Raw genomic sequence first — 18955 nt, forward strand, 5'->3', positions numbered from 1 at the left:
GATTATGAATAATATATTCCAAGAGAATTATTTTACATAATATTGGATTTTCTGACTCCATCAGGGCCAGACAACTCCATTACCCCCATAAAGTTGCTGCTGGTTCAACTGTAGAAGAGTTAGTCAAAACTACCTCCACTTCAGTCATGTGGAAATGGTCTGATAACATAAACCTACAGAGAAAAAGGGGGGGGGGGGGGGGGGGGGGCAACACAACCCACCTCTGTTCTAGTAAACACACTGACTGCAAGACAAATTAATATGTCAAGCTAGTTAGTTTAAATCAGAATACACAGTCACAGCTCAGCCTGTCCGCTCCTCCGTAACACAGGATGAAAGGTGCACTGTGGTGGGTCTGCACGGCCATTTCCATCTGCTGTTTGGTTCATGTTTGTGCAGCAGTTCTACTTCCTAAAGGTCTGAATGAAGTGGAATGTACAGTAGGCCAGAGGGCGTGTTGATTAATACACTGTCAGCCAGTCACAACATTGGTCTCATTGAACTGAAACAGCTGAGGCAAATCATGGTGGAGAATAGCATATTACGTAACGCGTGTCATGTTTGCCAGAAAAAATTAACAGGAGGTCCTGACTCACTGAATAACAAGCCTCAGTAGACATCTGACAGCTGCTGCATAAACAGCAGAATACCTGTTATAATGGACCAGTCTGATGTGTCCAGAGGTCCTCTACAAATGTACTACACAGATTCTGTGGCAGCCTGGGGTCATTTAAATGTGATCTGAGGAAACACAGCTGATACATAATGGTGCTGTTTCTTGGCTTTATCTGTCTCACACTGTCTTCAGATGCTGAAGTTGGTTTTCACACAGTGCAAAGCAGCTATGGACAAAAGATATTTAACAATAGTCTCACTGTAAGATACATACACATGCAATCACATTCTTTGTTTGTATTTTAATGAATTTTAATCATTTAAAAACATTTAGGTGTTGGAATTAGTTTAATTAAAATAGCTGATTTACATTTTTCAGCATTATTCCATAAAAAGCACATTTATTCCATGAGTCTAGTTTGCCCTTGTGGACAAAATCTGAAAATTAGTCAGAATGATTTTGTCAGTGCAGCTTGTACTTGCTGTAACATTGCAGCAACAACAAAACCTTGAGGGTTTCAGTTATTTATAACGAAAGGATAATTATATTTGGTAGGAGTTTACAGATTTCAGATTCAGACGTGATAAACCCACAAAACAGAACACCAACAACACCAACCCTTACGTGTGATATTAAGCTGCTAGTCTGAGTCCAGCCACTGACATACCTTGTCAGCATTCTGCATGATTGGCCACAAGGAAGACAGTGTTATCCAACACAATCAGTGTTCATAGTTCATAGTCTAACCTACTGAATACACGCTGCTTTTGATCCCTCACCCTCACATTTTTGTCTGTAAAAATCAACAGCTTAAGCTCTCTCTCTCACTTAGCTTAGCTTTTCTTTTGTGCCTCTCCCGTTTTCTCTAGATTCTTTTCAAAGAGGCTGGCCAATAGAAGTGGGGACTCTTTGGCAGTCTCCCAATTTGATTTGATCCAGTTCTTGATGTCCTGATTCAATTCAGAATCACAGAAAATAAGAACTGGAGATCCTGTGTGAATCAGTTTCTTTCATCCATCCCTACTCACTAACATGCAACAATATTTGGCTCATTTTGCTGAGTGTAATAATTATACAGTAAAGCATTTTATTATGTGATATCTAATTGGACAATTAAAACAGAAATGAATACAAGATTTTACAAATAAATTAATAGCTCATAAATAGACTAAATTATTGAAATATTTCATCAACTGACATTTAAATGGGCAAAATCATAAAATCATAAAAAATATTTTCAAATAAATATATTAATCCATCAATAAATGAATGGGTCAATAGTCAGAACTGCATCATTTAAATATAAACAAAGAATGGAATTTCAGAATGAATTTGAAAGTGAAGTTTTAAATAGAAATAAAAAACTCAATTCTTAAGTTGAATTAAGAGCTCAGATTTTATCAGAGCATTTAAAAGGGCAACTCCATTTTCCCTCGACTTTTTGTTTTTTTTCATTCGCCATCTCTGTGCCACTTTGGGTCTTATGTTTGTAAATCAGTGCAGATCAGTCTTCAGGGAAGCCCCCGCTCGTGTGCATGGCTCGTGGTCTTCATAGTAAAAGTTAGTCACATTAGGCCCATGGTTTGACAGAATGCAGTGATGCTGGAGGCTAATGTAGGCGAGTTTCAATGATGATGCTATCAAAAGTTAGCTCTTTTGTCCACAAACAGTTTGGAAAGTTCTGGAAACTAGACGTGACAAATGTACAAACTGCTGGTGACACAACAGTCACACAAAGTGCATCACCTAAGTAGCCTTAGCATTACCCCTGTGTAACATTAATAATCTAACTTGTGCTAGGCTAACTTGTGCTAAGTTGTGGTTCATTTCAAAGGTTAACCACTGTTCCTAAGGTGGCAATTTGGGACAAACATTAGTCCCTAACTGAGAACACAATCAAATTTTACACAGACTTTATGAATAACTTCATCATTTTGAGAATATTAAGTAGCAGTCAGCTAGCTAGGTAGCATTAGATGATACCTTGGATATGGTAGACTATAGTACGTGTGGCAATAAGCAATATCAGCAGATTAACAACAACAGATGATGTTCTCCTCTTGTTGCAAGTGAGGACCAGTCTTATTTTCAATATAGAACACAGTCACTGTCTTGTCATTTCAGACCCTGCCATGCCCACCTGCTCACCTGTTCCCCACTCCCACATTGGTTCCCATTAGGTCCATTTCCACCTGCACCCAGCCAGATAGTCTATTGTATCAGCTCAGCTCTAGCGCTCCAGGCTTTTTATTCTTGTAAGTTTTTGACCTCCTGCATGTTTTTGGGCTTTTTGCCTGGTGTTACTCCCTGTTACTGACCACTGCCTGCCTCCCAACTTCACCCCTTGCCTAAGCCTTTACACACTCTTGTTGATGATCTGCCGACAAAATTTTTCAAAAATGTTTTTTAACTGCATAGCTTCAGATGTGTTGCAGATAGTAAACAACTCTCTTGAGTCAGGGCAGTTTCCCCAAGCCCTGAGAACTGCAGTAATCAAACCTCTTCTTAAAAAATCTAATCTGGATGCTTCAGCTATAAACAACTACAGGCCAATATCTAACCTTCCTTTTCTGGGAAAGATCATTGAAAGGGCTGCTTTTCAACAAATTCATGCATTTTTGGTGCAAAACAATCATTTTAATGAATTTCAGTCTGGTTTTCGAGCACATCACAGCACTGAGACAGCACTTGTGAAAGTCTTGAATGACGTACATCTGAATAATGATGCATCCAAAGTCTCTGTCTTAGGATTACTGGACCTTAGTGCTGCATTCGATACAGTTGATCACAATATACTGCTTGAAAGACTGGAAAACTGGGTGGGACTTTCTGGCACAGTGTTGAGTTGGCTCAAATCTTACTTACATGGTAGGGATTACTTGGTGTCAATAGGTAACTATGAATCTGACCGAACTAAGATTACGTACGGGGTTCCTCAGGGGTCCATTCTTGGACCACTTCTGTTCAATATCTACATGCTGCCCCTAGCTCAGATCATTGAACATCACAATGTCTCTTACCACACCTATGCAGACGACACACAACTTATATTTCAGTGTCATCACACAACTACAGTCCCCTACATTCACTAAGCAAGTGTATTCAGCAAATCAATGAGTGGATGTGCCAGAATTTTCTCCAGCTCAATGCAGATAAGACAGAATTGATTGTTTTTGGCTCCAAAAATGAAAGGTCCAAGATCAGTGCTCACCTTGACTCCATGTCACTGAAAGTTACATATCAAGCCAGAAATTTTGGTGTAATTCTTGACACAGACCTGAAATTTCACCAACCATGTAAAAGCTATCACTAAGTCTGCCTATTACCACCTGAAAAACATTGCTAGGATCAAGGGTTTTCTATCAAAACAAGACACAGAAAAACTTATCCACGCATTCATTTTCGGTAGGCTAGATTATTGTAATGGCATCCTAACAGGTCTAAACAAACGATCTATCAGACAGTTGCAGCTGGTCCAAAATGCTGCTGCCAGAGTCCTGACTAACACTAAAAATGGACAATATTACACCTGTCCTCAAATCACTGCACTGGCTTCCTGTGAGTCAAAGGATACAGTTTAAAGTTCTACTCTTGGTCTACAAAGCACTGAATGGTCTCGGACCAAAATGTCTCATGGACCTATTGGTTCCTTATGAAGCATCCAGACCCCTTAGATCATCAGGGACAGGCCTACTGTGTGTTCCTAGGGTCAGGACTAAACAAAGTGAAGCAGGATTCAGTTATTCTGCCCCTCACTTGTGGAATAAACTTCTGGAATACCTGAGGTCAGCCCAAACACTCAGTTTAAGTCAGGCCTGAAAACACACTTGTTTACTGAAACATTCTCTTAACTGCACTCTTCTTATTTATTTTACTATTTTCTATTTTTTCTGCTCCAGTGTTTTAATATATTTCTTTTATTCTATGATTTATGATTTTAATGTTATATGATTTGCTTTTATTCTATGATTTTAATGTAATCTGTAAAGCACTATGAATTACCTTGTGTACGAATGGTGCTATATAAATAAACCTTGCCTTGCCTTGACTTGTCTGCACTATATTTAAATAAAGATGAACTGTTTGAACTCATTGTGTTCTGAACTGTGCATTTGAGTGAAGTGTGTTTCTGATCTATGACAGTGATGAATACTATATTTATTTCCCTGAAACACAAAGCATAATGATAAACTGCATCAGGTTGTTTCAAGGCAATGGTAATTTTATTTGTATAGTTCATTTCATACACAAGGGTAATTCAAAGAGTTTTCCATAAAATAGTTAAAAACAGAGCATAGAAAAAAAACACAAAACAATAGGGTTAAAGTGGAATTAAAAGCAGAGGTAAACATATAAATTCCTTCCCTTCCACTGACACCACACCAGTCCTGAGCACACATGAAGTGAGAGACTGTCTTCACAGCCTGACCAGATGGTGTGTTGGGACTGGTGCTTAAGGACTGTGTGGCTGAACTGGCAGAGGTCTTCACCAACATCTTAGCCCACTACTCTACACACTTTTTACACATGACTACTCTGCCTCCCACCTTTCCAATTCCAACATTAAGTTTGCTGATGAGACAATTGTACTTGGTCTCATTACTGATAGCACTGAGACTGCATACAGGAAGGAGGTTGGTGCACTGAGCACAATCTGGCCCTGAGTAGAGCTAATCTTCCTCAGAAACTCATGGCAAAGTTCTATCACTGTGAAATAGGAAGTGTGCTGACCTATGGACTTTTAGTGTGGTTCTCCAGCTGCACTAAGGCTGAACAGCAGGTGCTCCAGAGAGTGGTGAAAATGGTGAGGAGAATCATGGGGACCAGCCTCCTGGAGATCACTGGAGATATCTTGTCTAGTTACTCATTAAAGCTCGTTGCTCATTACAAAGCTCAGCTTAAAATAAAACAACAAGCAAATGATCTGTACAGGCTATAAACAGTGTGCAATAAAGGTTGAGGTTCTTGAAGTTGTTGATTGACTCACAAGGTGCTACCAACCCCCACAAGAAGGTAAATACCTTGATTTCTCACCAGTCAGAACTGAAGAAGCCTTTCAGATGAGAGGTTAAATATTTTCAAGAACCTTAAGCAAGTCCAGTTTCCTTTGTACACCTTTTGGAAATATGCTACTACAGCTGCAGCCCAGGTGAGGCAGTGAAGGACCAGAAACCAGTGGCACTACATCAACTGGATAACTGCCTACCCAACACACACAGTGCAGCTGTAGGACACCACATGGGAAAATCTCTGACCCCCAACAAATGGGCATCACTGACCACAAATTAGGTGACAGCCACAGCTCACTGTTCACACACACACAAACACACACAAAAAACAACATTCACTGCCCATTTTTTGGGGGGTTTCTTTGAGCAAGCAAGCAAGCAGTTGCTTTCACCTCCTCCACCTTTCAAAGTAAACATGCCATGACTTCCACCGAGGCCGGCAGCAGGCGCAAGAAGGGGAAGGGTGGCTGCTGCTCTTGTGAATGCAGACAGCTCTGTGCTGCTGACATTAGAGTTCATGATGGTTCAACTTTTTCAACCTGCCACTGCGGCTCGCTGTGTGACCACAGCAAACACAGAAACGACAAAGAGGGATTTAACTGTATCAGGGTTCACCAACAGGGAACAGAGCAATGAAGGGAAACATCAGTTTTAATGATGCTAGTTAGTAAGGCTGCCTGCGGCCAAAGATTTTCTCAGTCAACTAATCGCTGCATGTTTATGATACAAATTTAATTATTTAATTTTTTTTTGGGGGGGGAGGGTGTTAAACATTATGGATTGACCAGCATTTGCTTCCCTCAGGATTCTGGGACCTGTAGTTGACCTGTAGGATTAAGGTGTTAAGTGTTAGAAATAAACTCAATGGCTGAAAGACTTAACTTTGGTTTTCAGAAATCAATGTACAATGTATATAATACAATAACATGCACTGTCACACATCAATCAAACTGGAACTTGGAATTGTCATTGTTGCCATCATAGAATTTCAGTGGATAATTATGTGTGATAATATGGATTCTTGGCTGCGGATGCCACTTTAAACTCTGTGCTGAATGGGGAGTTTGTCTTCTCCCCTGCTCTGTGTGCCTGTTTGCATGAGAGCATGAGGGCTGAGCGCTTCCACACAGAGCAGGCAGCAGAGAGGCTTTAGAGCAGAGAGATCAGCAGAGAGAATGGAACAGATTTTAGCAGATTTATTTTGTACTCGAGTCAGTGACGACAATGCTTGTTATCTATATGAGCAAAAAACCCTAAAACCACTAACGGAGACGGAACAAGACATGTATAAAATACCTGTTAAACCTGCAGTCTGCATATTTTGCACAGACATATGGAGCTCATTGTGATAATATACATTCAGTTTTAGGCTGTTACTGGGTGCCTGAGTTTATTGGGCCCACCAAGCTAAATATAAGTCTTTCATTCATCTTCTATACCGCTTGATCCGTCAGGGTCGCGGGGAGCTGGAGCCTATCCCAGCTGACTATGGGCGAGAGGTGTCAATCCAATCGCCTGTCAATCGCAGGGCTGACACACACACAAAGACAGACAACCACTCACACCTAGAGGCAATTTTAGAGTAGCCAATTAACCTACTGTGCAGTTTCTACTGAAACTGAGACTGTACATTGAGACCCTGTTGAGACTCTCTATTGCATTATACAGAGAGGTGTTTCTGTTTCTTAGTCCATGCTCATTGATATAAATGAGGTGTTAAATATAACAGAAACACTGGTCCACATAATGCAGTTTCTACACAAACTGAACATTATAACATTCATAATGGAGGATTTATTGCAGGGCTTTTGTATTAGACTACATTAGTTTTAGCTAGGTCAACCTGATAAACTGCTGAGTGTATTGTTTTTTTATGAATGAATTAAAACAAATGTTAACTGTAGGCAGCCACATATCTCAAATGAGTTGACTTCTTGTAGACTTTGAGGCTGAGACCAACCAGTTCTTCCTCTGTTTACCTTTTGTTAATTTGTCCACATAGTAAAAAAAGAAACTAAGGTTATTACAAACAAGTTTACAATAAATGAAGACATTCTTTACTGTAGCAATGATGACTGCTCTCTTGATAATGGTGCTGTATTAGAAAAATAAACTTGTCCTTGTTGTTTTCCTTTTCACATTTTCATTTGTAGGATCAGTAGTATTGGTTTCCATATTGGTATAGGCCATAAATTACGTTATTGGTTATTGCTTTCCGCATGCTGACTTTTTTGGGTGTACTTACTGTTAGTTTATGACTCCAAATCTGCCCAGAATTAGTAAGTAAATATGGAACTGGGACACAGACGCAGTTTTACAGTAACATGACAGTAGGCAAGTGACTGGGTGATGTTTCCTATGTTTTAATTAAAGGATGTAAATTTCATCCGGCTCAGGTTTGGTAGCTTTCACCTGTTTCAACTGTAGGAGTTCAATACCCTAATTTGATGCACAGAATGACCGACTTCACAACATATTGACATCTAGTGAGCACCAGACTGCTGCCCAGAGTGCCGCTGCTTCAATGATGATGACCTCTTTAGTACTATTCTTGAGAATGTTACGCTGTGACCCAGTATGAGCACAGGCAGAGGTTCACGTCTTATATAGCTCTATACTAGCTGCTGCCCATTTCCTCACTGTGCACACACAGGTTCAGACTGTAGACAAAACCCGATATCTGTTGCACCATGATATCAAGTATTTTAATTTACACTAGTTGATATTAGCTTATCCGAGATATCATGGTGTAAGTGATGTCAGCCAATAAGAAAAAAACAAAAGTCAGAAGAAAATGTCAAAGATATATTTGAGGTCATTTAGGAAGTGTCTGTCTAGCAGAGCAAAGAAAGCAGCTTTTCAAAGCTGAAAAAACTGTTTGTGTACATGAATTTCTCAGGACATACTGTGTGGATTCACTGTCATTGTCATTGAAAAAGATTTAGCATCTAAGATGATTTACATATATCATACTGCTGAGTTGGCTCTAAAGTTTCTTCAATAATAATACCTCCATACATACAAATGAGAAATGCAAATTTATGTTGAAGTGACAACGCTTGAACATAAAATCTTGTTCCTTTTAACCATGACCACAATCGATCTTTAACATTAACCACGACCACAATCGATCTTTAACATTAACCACGTTTATTACTGTAACCATGACAATGTCAACATAATGGTTGCAACCCTAACCCTAACTTTAATGAATTTGACTGAAAATGTGAGGTTGCCCTACGCTAACCAAGTAGTTTTTGTGCCTAAACCTAACCAAGCCTTTACCATAATATTCTGACATCATAAAAGAGTTAGTTACTGATTTTGAACAGTGATTTTTAATCAGAATCAGAATGCTCCTATGGGTCATGTCAGAGGATAGAGACAGAAGAGAATGGTTGCCAGGGATTTCTCTTTGAGCAACACAAAGGATGAGTTCTTTGACTTGAATGTCATAATAATACAAGAGATTTGCAAGCTGAAGCAACAATTCAAGGTGTAACTGAAAAATTTGTGCCTAAGGTAGAAGGAGGTGAGTTCTACAGCTCTACACGTGCATGTGCAGTTCAACTTTCACTGATTCAGCAAAAAGTTTGAAATTAATAACTTTTGTGGTTTTTCTATGTCTGGTAATTGAAAATTGAAAAATAAAGTCAGCACTGTCTGAAAAAATGGACACATCAAAATTCGTTCAGACATCCGCTATCTTGATCTCAAAGAGATCCATGAGGACATGGTAGCAACATCAGGGGAGAGCGCCCCTTCTTACAGCGTGGTGAACAAGTGGGCTGTTGAATTCAAACGTGGCAGAGAGCCCCTGGAATATGACCACCATCCTGGCAGGCCACTCACTGTCACTGCAGAGGAGACGATTGACAAGATCAATGACAAGATCTTAACAGCCTGACAAATAAGACAATGGTACATTGCCACAAAGCTAGGTATCTATCAGGAACATGTCCAGGCAGTCATCCACAACAAACAAACCACATGACCAAGGTGTCAGCTCGCTGGCTCCTTAAACACCATTTTTGAGGAGGATCCCAAGAGATTTCTCCAGCAGTTCATAACTGTGAATGAGACTTGGGTCCACCACTTCCAACCGGAGACGAAAGAATAATCAAAACAGTGGGTATGCCCAGAGTCTCCGGCTCCCAAGAAAGCCAAATTGCAGATGTCCTGAGGCTAGGTGATGGCCTCTGATGGCTGTCATCCAGGAATGCGCATTTGAACTCGTGTTGACCTGCACTGCAGGGCTGACCTGATTTGGCACCCTCACACCTCTTCTCCACAATAATATCAGCTTAGTGCTCACCAATGTTTTTGAATTTCTGCTGTTTCCATTCAGGTCTTTATTGTACAAGTTCCAAATGCACAAAAATCTTAACATTCATCCAGTTGACATGCAGTATTTCTGCAGTTCTGAGTCTGATGTAGCTCAACATCAGAATCAGAATCAGAATCAGATTTATTGGCCAAGTTTGTACATACAAACAAGGAATTTGACTCCGGTTTTTCTTCCTCTCCTGCGGTACAACAACAAAAACAACAACAACAACAACACACAACCGACGGAACACTAATGGTGCAGTGGGACAGTCTGAATGTGGGTAGTGCAATTTGTCCAGAATATAACTATATAACTATTTACATATATATAAATATATATTCAGACTACTAAAAATATATATCCAGGCTATTGAGTGAAATAGTCCAGGTTATAGTGCAAAAAAAGAGACGGTGAAATGAGGTAGTGGAAAATGTGCAAAGATGCTGAAGGAGGTAGTGGGGAAAGAACAGTCACATGTTCATCAGAGCCACAGCCTGGGGAAAGAAACTGTCCTTGTATCGGCTGGTTTTGGCGAGCAATGTTCTGAAGTGCCTGGCGGAGGGGAGGAGTTTAAACAGTTTGTGACCAGGATGTGAGGGGTCTGCAGAGATGTTTTTAGCACGGTTAGCACGGTTCCTAATATAGTAATACATATGTATTACTATATAATTATTATTATTATTATACTATAATATCAATATATATATCTATATATAAATCACAGGATTGGATTGCATCAGCAGGTTTGTGTTTAAACACCTTCCTGAGTTTATTGTAATTAGTAGAAAGTTTCAAATTAGTGATTTTAAGTCACCATTAAAACTTCAGGAATGTAAAGCAGCTCTAATATCGTAAATTGGCTGTAAGGCTGGTTCCATCAGTCTGGATGAATCTTGTTTACTCAGGCAAGATAGTCCTAAATTTTATCACCTCCTACCCTCAACTGGAACTGATTTTTCCTCAAACACAGGAACATTAGAAACTGTAAAATCTGATGTATATTAGACAGTTTTTCTGTAACTTTAATGATCTCATCTAAACCATCATACCACTCATACTTTTAAGTTCATGAGAGCATTTTTGATCAGTTTTGGATTTTATATGCTGCTGTTTGCTGAGGATACAGAATGGGGTGTATTTACATTCTGGTCCAGGGTGCCCAATCACCATTGCAGATAGTAACCTGGCAGTATCTGGGCAGAAGCAAACAATTTTGACTCTGGTTGGCTAAATAGATTAAGTAACTCTTAGTCTTATGGGGGCCAAGGCCTCCTCTCATGGGAACCATTTTTACTGTCAGCCATCTTAACCTCTCCTAGAAGAAAATATCAAATAGCAGCTTTAAGGCATCAGCCCCTGACTGCTCAGGGACTGTGCAGACCAACTCTGTGAGGTGGTCTTGTACATCTTCAACCTGAGCCTCAGTCTGGGGAAGGTGCCTGCCCTGTGGAAGACCTCCTGCCTCATTCCTGTGCCCAAGACTGCATATGCCAAGGAGCCGAATGGCTTCAGACAATCGGAAATGCAGAACTACAGACCTTAAATGGCAGAATCGCAATTCTACAAAATGCTGAAATTAGCCTCTAGCTCAACTCCAAAAAAGAAAAGTGGGAAAAAGAAGCAGGAGTGGGGCTTTCAGAGGAGGCTTGGTAAAATTTGCAGTTTTCAGTGGTCTTCAACCAACTCTATGGACTGGAGAGAACATTGTTGGAAGAATGTTATAAGATACTTTAAGACTCCGTCTAAATACAAGAATATAAAGTCAAAGTGTTGGAGACAGCACGGCTCTCGGGAGGCAAATCATTTTCATGTATTTTGGGGCTGCCCCAAAATAAACCAATATTGGAGCGGCATTCACAACACATGAAATACAGTGTTCAACATTCAAATACCTCTGAACTTTGAAAATTTGTATCTGGGTCATGTTGCTTGCTTGAAACTGAGGAGGGATGTAAAGCTACGGGCCCTTTTGGCTGGATGATTAGAGGAATAATTCTGGAAATATTCAAAATGGAAAAGCTGACTTATTCTTTAAGAATCCAAAAAGATAAATTTGACCGAATTTGAGAAAAATGGATTGAATTTAAAACCCCAACCCAAGCAGACTTTGTATGACCCCTCTGAAGTCTTGTGTTGTCTTCTTCTTCTTGATGGAACAAACGAAAAGCAAGCTCCCTCGGTTCTAATGTACATAGTTGACATTTTTAAGAATGTAAGATAGACGAGGTAGAAAGCTGCACAGTTAAGTAAGTTGTATGCATGTGGGCAGAAGAGAGTATAGTTGTACTTGTGTGTAAATGTGCTTAACCTGGTATTCAGAGGAGTGCATAACGACATGTTCATAGGGAAGTGAATATGGTGGATCATGAAACGCCCGAAGGACTGTCCTTTTGCAAACCTCCATTTGTCCACCTGTATACATAAATGTTGGAAAAAACTGGAAAAGGACAACGGAAAATACCAATTTTGTCTTTTTTGTCCAATCAATAAGAAAATGCCTTTTTCAAAAAAAGAAAAAAAAAGTAGGCATTTTCTAGTTTTTCTGTTCTATACATTCCTATCTTTCGCTTTCCTCCTATTCACTCGCCACTGTCACCAAGTGCAGCTCATGGGTCAATACTGGGTCTCTTTAAATAATATCTGTAATAACTCCATCTCCATAGAAGAACTAGTTTGTGGTTTTTTTTTTATTTGTTTTAAGGTTCATTTCACACATATTGTCTATTTAATTACCCTGCTTTTTGACTGGTCTTTTATTTATTAACTGACCAATTCTAATTACATTGGCTCATGGACTTCTTGGTATTAGTTAGTACTGAAGGCTGGTGACAGAAAAACTGAAAGATTACCTGTCATTAATGAGTAGTAATTAGGGTAAGATAAACTCGGGAAATCCGGCGTCATGTAATCCACCTTCACCCCGCTGTCCACCAGCTCACGAAATCCGGGCAGCGCGTCAATGTCATCCATGTAGTCATAGCGAAAGCCATCGATAAGGAACGCAAGCAGCTGACGGGCCGCGAGACACTGCTGTACCGTCGCTCCCAGAAGCAGGAGCAGCGTCGGAAAGAGACGCAGAGAGCACGCGGGTGTCTGTCTCAGGGCCATGATGGTCTCGCCTCGTGCTGAGCTGAGCTGAGCTGTTGCTTCTGTTAGGGGGGCCCCACCCCACCTAGAAAAGCAAAGCAAAGCAAATCAAAGAAAAGAAAAGAAAAAAGAAAAGGAAAGGAAAGGAAAGGAAAGAAAAAATAAAGAACACAGTGCCGAAATAAAATAGTAATATATCCTCTGCCTCTTTCACAAAAATACTATATTAGTTATTGATAACAATACGGTAAGGACAGGTCAATGAATAAAAAGAATAAAACCAAAATAACATAAAACACAAATAACCTAAAAACTATCTAAAGAATTGTAGCAGAGGCGAGGCGAGAAAGTTAATGGAGTTTATTGTCCTAACACTGAACACTCCACAAACCAAAACACAGGGGGAGGTCATCCCCTGCTCCATTCATTTCACTTCTGGCGCCTACTGTAATTATAACACACAAGGACTACCATGGTGTAATTATTACGAACACAAATTAACAGAAATTAACAGAACAGGATAACCAGCGCATGACAAATACACACACATTCACCAATCACATTTCACCGAGGGGTTACATTGTTGTGCTACTAATACTAAGCTGTAATTCCACAGAATTACATTGTTTTGGCACTGTGATGGTGGACACAAGTGTGCACAGTTACAGAGCAAATTTCTAGTGGGTCGACAAACATGCAACATCAACAGCCTGTTGCTTCCTTGCACCAGTTGCTGTGTTCCATAATGTAGTATTATTCATTTTCAAGAGCAACAGCACCACCTCTTGGTTCATTTTGGTAATGAGGATGATAATAGGTCCTGGTCGTGTGTTTGTTTGCTGACTTCTGCCCACATTTGATACTCTAAATTCAGTGTCCATCTATCTTTTTATCGAGAGCCTCTCCAGATATTACATGCCCCGATTCCATACATATGTACAGCGGTGGCAAAAATTATTAGAACACTTGGCATGTTTAAGAGGTTGTTTTTTTTTCTTCAGTTGAATTGACCGTCAAAATACCCGTAAAACAAATCTACAAAGTCATCATTATGCTCTATAAATCATAGAATAGAGCCATCATAAGGAGATTTAGGTCCTTTTCCTTACAAAAAACTAGGCCTATTTCACTGTCAATGTCACACAATCATGATCCTTTACAGAAGAAGCCAAATTACTTGTGTAATCATTGTCGTGGTTAAATTGATGGCGATGCAAGAGTCTTAAGACACAGCTGTGTGATTCTTTTGAATATAAAATCTATCCTGCTCAAGTGATTGGTAACATCAGGGTTTTGTCACTGAGGCCACACCACCAATTGCTATAAATTCAAAGTCTCTAGTAGTAGTAGTAGTCTTGAAGCACATGTTGAACATGAACATCAAACGGGTAATCGCTCTGCTTTTCACCACAAAAAAAACATGCATTACATGTATGGCAAGTCATCTGGTATTATGGAACAGACATTTTAGACCAGACATTTTAGAAAGAACACTTGATCAGAGAAAATAACTGATTAAATGATGATGAAAACAAAGATGAATATCAGCCTGGTTAATTCCATCAGTCATTACAGAACCCATCCGCCTATTGATGCACATAATATGTATGGACATAATAACCATTTTTAAACAATCAGATCTGATGAAGATGCAACTGAGATCAAATATATTTGTTGTTGAGTATCAGTATTCAGGACTTATTATTTCCATTGAATCTGTTTCCCAAAAGCCTGCATCCTTGTGCATGTAATGTGTGTATAACTACACTCCTTAATGTGGCCTTTTGTAGCCTGAGATGCTGTCATTCCCAGGAATTCAGCAATTAGAAAGTTGCAAAGATGATTTTGGGTATGGAAGTCAGGCATATTTTCTTTTTAAAAAGCATTTCAAAAGAAGGAACAAAGCCACAAATTGGTTTTTTGGTTTGTTTGTTTTTTTTTGCAAATTTGACTAACACATAATAAAAAAATATGCTTAGAAATCTCTGGCAACCCCAGGTGAATACTGAGCAATGCCCCCCACAGCCCCATCTTATTTTCTCTGACCCCCTTGTCCCTGTTCTGCATTCTGTTAACCTGTGTCCCTTCCTTAAGCTGAGCCCCAGTACCTGCAGTATAATAAGGCAGTAACAGTCATCACATTAAAGCACAACAGTGGGGTAACCAAACATTGTTATTTTATTATCTTAAAAAGTAACACAATCCCCATAGGGTTTCACATACACTACAACAACGGTAACACCAGTACTACACATCAATGGGACTTTCAGATATTATAGACATTTAAAAAATCCCTCTCTTTATTGTTTAAATTATTTGACTAGGCATGACAGATAAACATCATTTACAGGTATGACATACCGTCACCATTAGAAACAAAGTTATTGTTGAACCTCCTTCTATACCACCGCCGATGTTAAGGGAAGACATTTGATGGACTGTGAGTGTAGAAAAGGGATAGAAAGTTACAGGATTGTGGCTGGAGGGGATGATAGGTTGATGAAGGACCACTGGGCCAGAAAGTTGCAGTGAGGGTATGGGGGAGAGGGCAGTGCAAACATCAGACATGATGGGTGGAACCCATGACCTCCACAAGGTAGGGCAGCCATATTTTACTGGTGGAAAAGAGACTAGACAGGAACCCCAGTGTAGCTGTGGTACAACAGAGATGAATCTCCAGTGTAGGGATAAATACTCAACTGTGGTGCTAGACCCAAGATTAGTGGTACAACAGAGACTGATAGTACTGTATTTGTAGGGACAGGGTGCTGCTGTATGGTAAAGGTAGAACACAAACTAGAGCTTGACTAAGAGAATCCTGTCTCTGTGTCTTTCTGTAGTAACAGAACGTGGGATAAGGCTCAACTATGGGAGAACACCTGGTACTACCTTCTGCAGAGGTCTATCTGAGACCAGAAACCTACTGTAGGGATGTAATAAGGACTAAAGGTTTACTTATGTGGGCTTTGTAATCGATTGGAGTCCTCCTGTTGGGCTAGAGAAGAGACAAGAACCCTATTACATGATGTACAGTATAACCATAGAATATCGGCAGAAGAGGGACTAAAACCCTTAAGTACCATAAGAAGCCTGTGTACATTGTACACAGGCTTCTTATGGTACCGTCTCCAGGTACCGTCCTAGAGTACTTGGAAAACAGAACATTACTTGTAGCACCCCCAAGGGTTTGTCTCCCTTAGACTGTAGTCCCCAGCACCCCTGGGGGGACAAAAACCCAAGAAATTAGTGGAACAAGCTATAAATCTCTTTCAGGGGTGGAAGAGAAATTAGAATCAGAAAACACTGATAGAATAGTAATCATATTAGCTGTAACATCAGTCCTTTGGGCATGGAATATAAACCAGTGCACAACCAGTACACATAGGGTTGGACCCTTGTGTACTGGCACGATGCAGAGCACCGAATGCATTGCTAGAATGAGAACCCAACACAGCAATAGTTCAGGGAGTGGAAACCTAATCCAGCGGTCAGGATAACTCCTTCTTACATAGCATTCCAGAGCTATTTGACTATAGTTATTTCATGGGATCAATAGAGTTCCATCATAGAAGTGTTGCACATGGCAGTAAAGGGGTAAAGCTGTAGTCTACCACAGCAGGAATTCAATTCATAGCAGCAGTACCTCCAGCTTGGTCTTGCACGTTAATGTCTTGTGATTTTTTTTCGTAATTCAGGAGTTTTCCATGGCATGTGTCCAATTGCATTCTGCATGATGTTCTACAATAACCTCTCTTCAGGGGCCGACAATTGCTTAACAATTTATGTCGTTTTCCCAAAATCAATCATCTGACGATTGCACCCACCTGACGGTGACTGAACAGGTGATAAAGTGCAGGATTCAGACTTCTCTCTCGCAACTTAGAGAATGTCTTAGAGAACATACTGAAAGTGTGCATCACTATCACTGTTTGTACTACAAAGACACACAAATGACACAGAATTCTTGGAGAGACTGTGGAGGCAAGTGGTGGTAGCCTTCCAGTGTGGATATTGAGGACACACTTCAAGGCAAGAGTAGAAATTCAGAACAGGAAGACTGACTTTAGACACGGTCAGACAACATGTTGTATAAACTCCTAGGTTTCAAGCATACTGAGCCCCTTAAGGCCAGTTTTCTGACTGATTTCCTCATTGAATTTGATGCTTCCTTAATACAAGAAGTACTTTTTACTTCCTTAATATGAGTATGTCAGGATTTAGTGTTATACACCAACACGACTTGGGTTCGAGTCCCTTTCTGGGATCCCGGAAGAGGTTCATTCTGTGGATGTAGTGATGATTTGCGGGGGACGGTGGTGGTGGGAGGTGTGGGTGGGGGGTTGCACCTGAACCACAATCATGTACCATTAGAAGAAACCTTGTTAGTTAAAATGAGGACACAACAGGAGGGAGTCCAGCACTTTGTTGTGAGTGTGTGTGTATGTGTGTGTGTGTGTGTGTGTGTGTGTAGACATTCACAGGCTAGAGGCTGATGACAGTGTGATAGTAGAAAGGATGGGCTGTGTTTTTGCTGCTGTGGAGGTAGTTATAGAGCCTATACGACGACAACACTGGGATGACTGACAGCTCCTTCAGCCAATGGGGGGAAAGGGAAATGACTGAACTATAGGACTGCAGGATCTTTCAAGAAAAGGTTAAATCCAGCTCAGCTCAGGTCCAGTTTTATACGGGACCAGCACATTTAAAAACGTAGGTCTTATTTCACACCTTCCTGTGCAATAGTCAGTGGTCACCCAATCTGTCCGTCCATGTGTCCATCTGTCCAGTCACTGTGTAGTGCCAGTCTCGTTCAACCAGGGGACTAAACGGCCATTGTCAAAAGTATGCAGGTGAAACCTATTATACAAGTGTAAGCAGACATTTAATACTGTATTCCAACTATATCATCACTCTCTTTATTATGATTATTATCATGGCCATCACAGACCATAATACATCTTAGCACCAGGAGTGAGAGTGGCTCAGGGATCTGATTGAAACAGTTTGAACTTGATAGAAATACAAATGAATAGCAAAGTTGTGTGGAAATTAAATAAAAACAAAAAAAAAAAAAACATGGTCACATCCCTGCTTATTGTGTATAACACTGATGTGGATGATTTTTTTTTTTTTTTTTCCTTGATCACATATTTTCTGATGGATGCTCAGCCACCTCAAAGTACAGCTGTACAGCTGCTGAATGAGAACTTGCACTGGGCTTGCACAGTCTACCAGCCATCTACTGAAAATGCCTCTGATTTCCACTGGTTAAAATCTCACTTTTAAAAAAAAAAGCTTAGCCGTGAAAACCCAGCCAGGGATGTGACGAACCCCCTCATGTCCACTGGATACAGCAGTGTCACGACTTCAAGCAGACCTTGATTTACACACATTCAGTGTCATTTAGTTTTCATGCTTCAAGTGTTTAAAGGAATGAAGGCGCTTTGTTTCTAATGTTTTTATGTTTTTTTTGTTGTTGGCATTTCTTATGTTTTTATCTTCGTCCCTCTCCACCCACGTCCCACGCTCCTCTCACTTCAACTGTAAATGGACGAACAGAACACAGTGACAAAATGTGCTGTTCATCGTAACTGGACTTGACCTATACCTCCCAGGTCACCGAACTACTACCTTCAGCAACAAATGCAACAATGGTCCCTTCCTTATGTTGTAGCTCCACCACCGCACTGCTTTTAATCACTCATATCCGTAAATCTCAGTGTTGTTCATTGAAAGGAATGTCATGAAGCTTAACTGTGGGTTTAGTACTGTCTCTGCCGTAGTGGAAATTTTATTATCTGGTGTAAAATACATATACATGCCAGCAGGACAGAGAAAATTATCTCTGGCTGCCAGTTTGACAGCTATTTACAGGCTATGACGGGGACCAGCAGTACGGCAGCAGTTTATATG

General features: G+C 40.2%; 2 protein-coding genes across 4 annotated transcripts in view; both read right to left on the reverse strand.

Moving 5' to 3' along the window:
• enpp6 (ectonucleotide pyrophosphatase/phosphodiesterase 6) overlaps positions 1-13063 on the reverse strand; it is a 28629-nt gene extending 15566 nt beyond the window's left edge. Inside the window, exon 1 of the mRNA XM_041048573.1 lies at positions 12805-13063. Coding sequence (XP_040904507.1) covers positions 12805-13063 — 259 coding nt within the window. The remainder of the gene's footprint in view (positions 1-12804) is intronic.
• Positions 13064-15223: 2160 nt separating this feature from the next.
• The window catches only part of LOC121188518 (storkhead-box protein 2-like), a 54431-nt gene continuing 50699 nt past the window's right edge, over positions 15224-18955 (reverse strand). For all 3 annotated transcript variants that reach the window (XM_041048318.1, XM_041048319.1, XM_041048320.1), the window contains exon 4: positions 15224-18955. This exon is cut by the window's right edge and continues 1607 nt beyond it. The gene's annotated coding sequence lies outside the window, so the exon portion shown is untranslated.

Source organism: Toxotes jaculatrix, chromosome 10 (genome assembly GCF_017976425.1).
Source record: "Toxotes jaculatrix isolate fToxJac2 chromosome 10, fToxJac2.pri, whole genome shotgun sequence".
Classification (NCBI taxonomy): Eukaryota; Metazoa; Chordata; class Actinopteri; family Toxotidae; genus Toxotes; species Toxotes jaculatrix.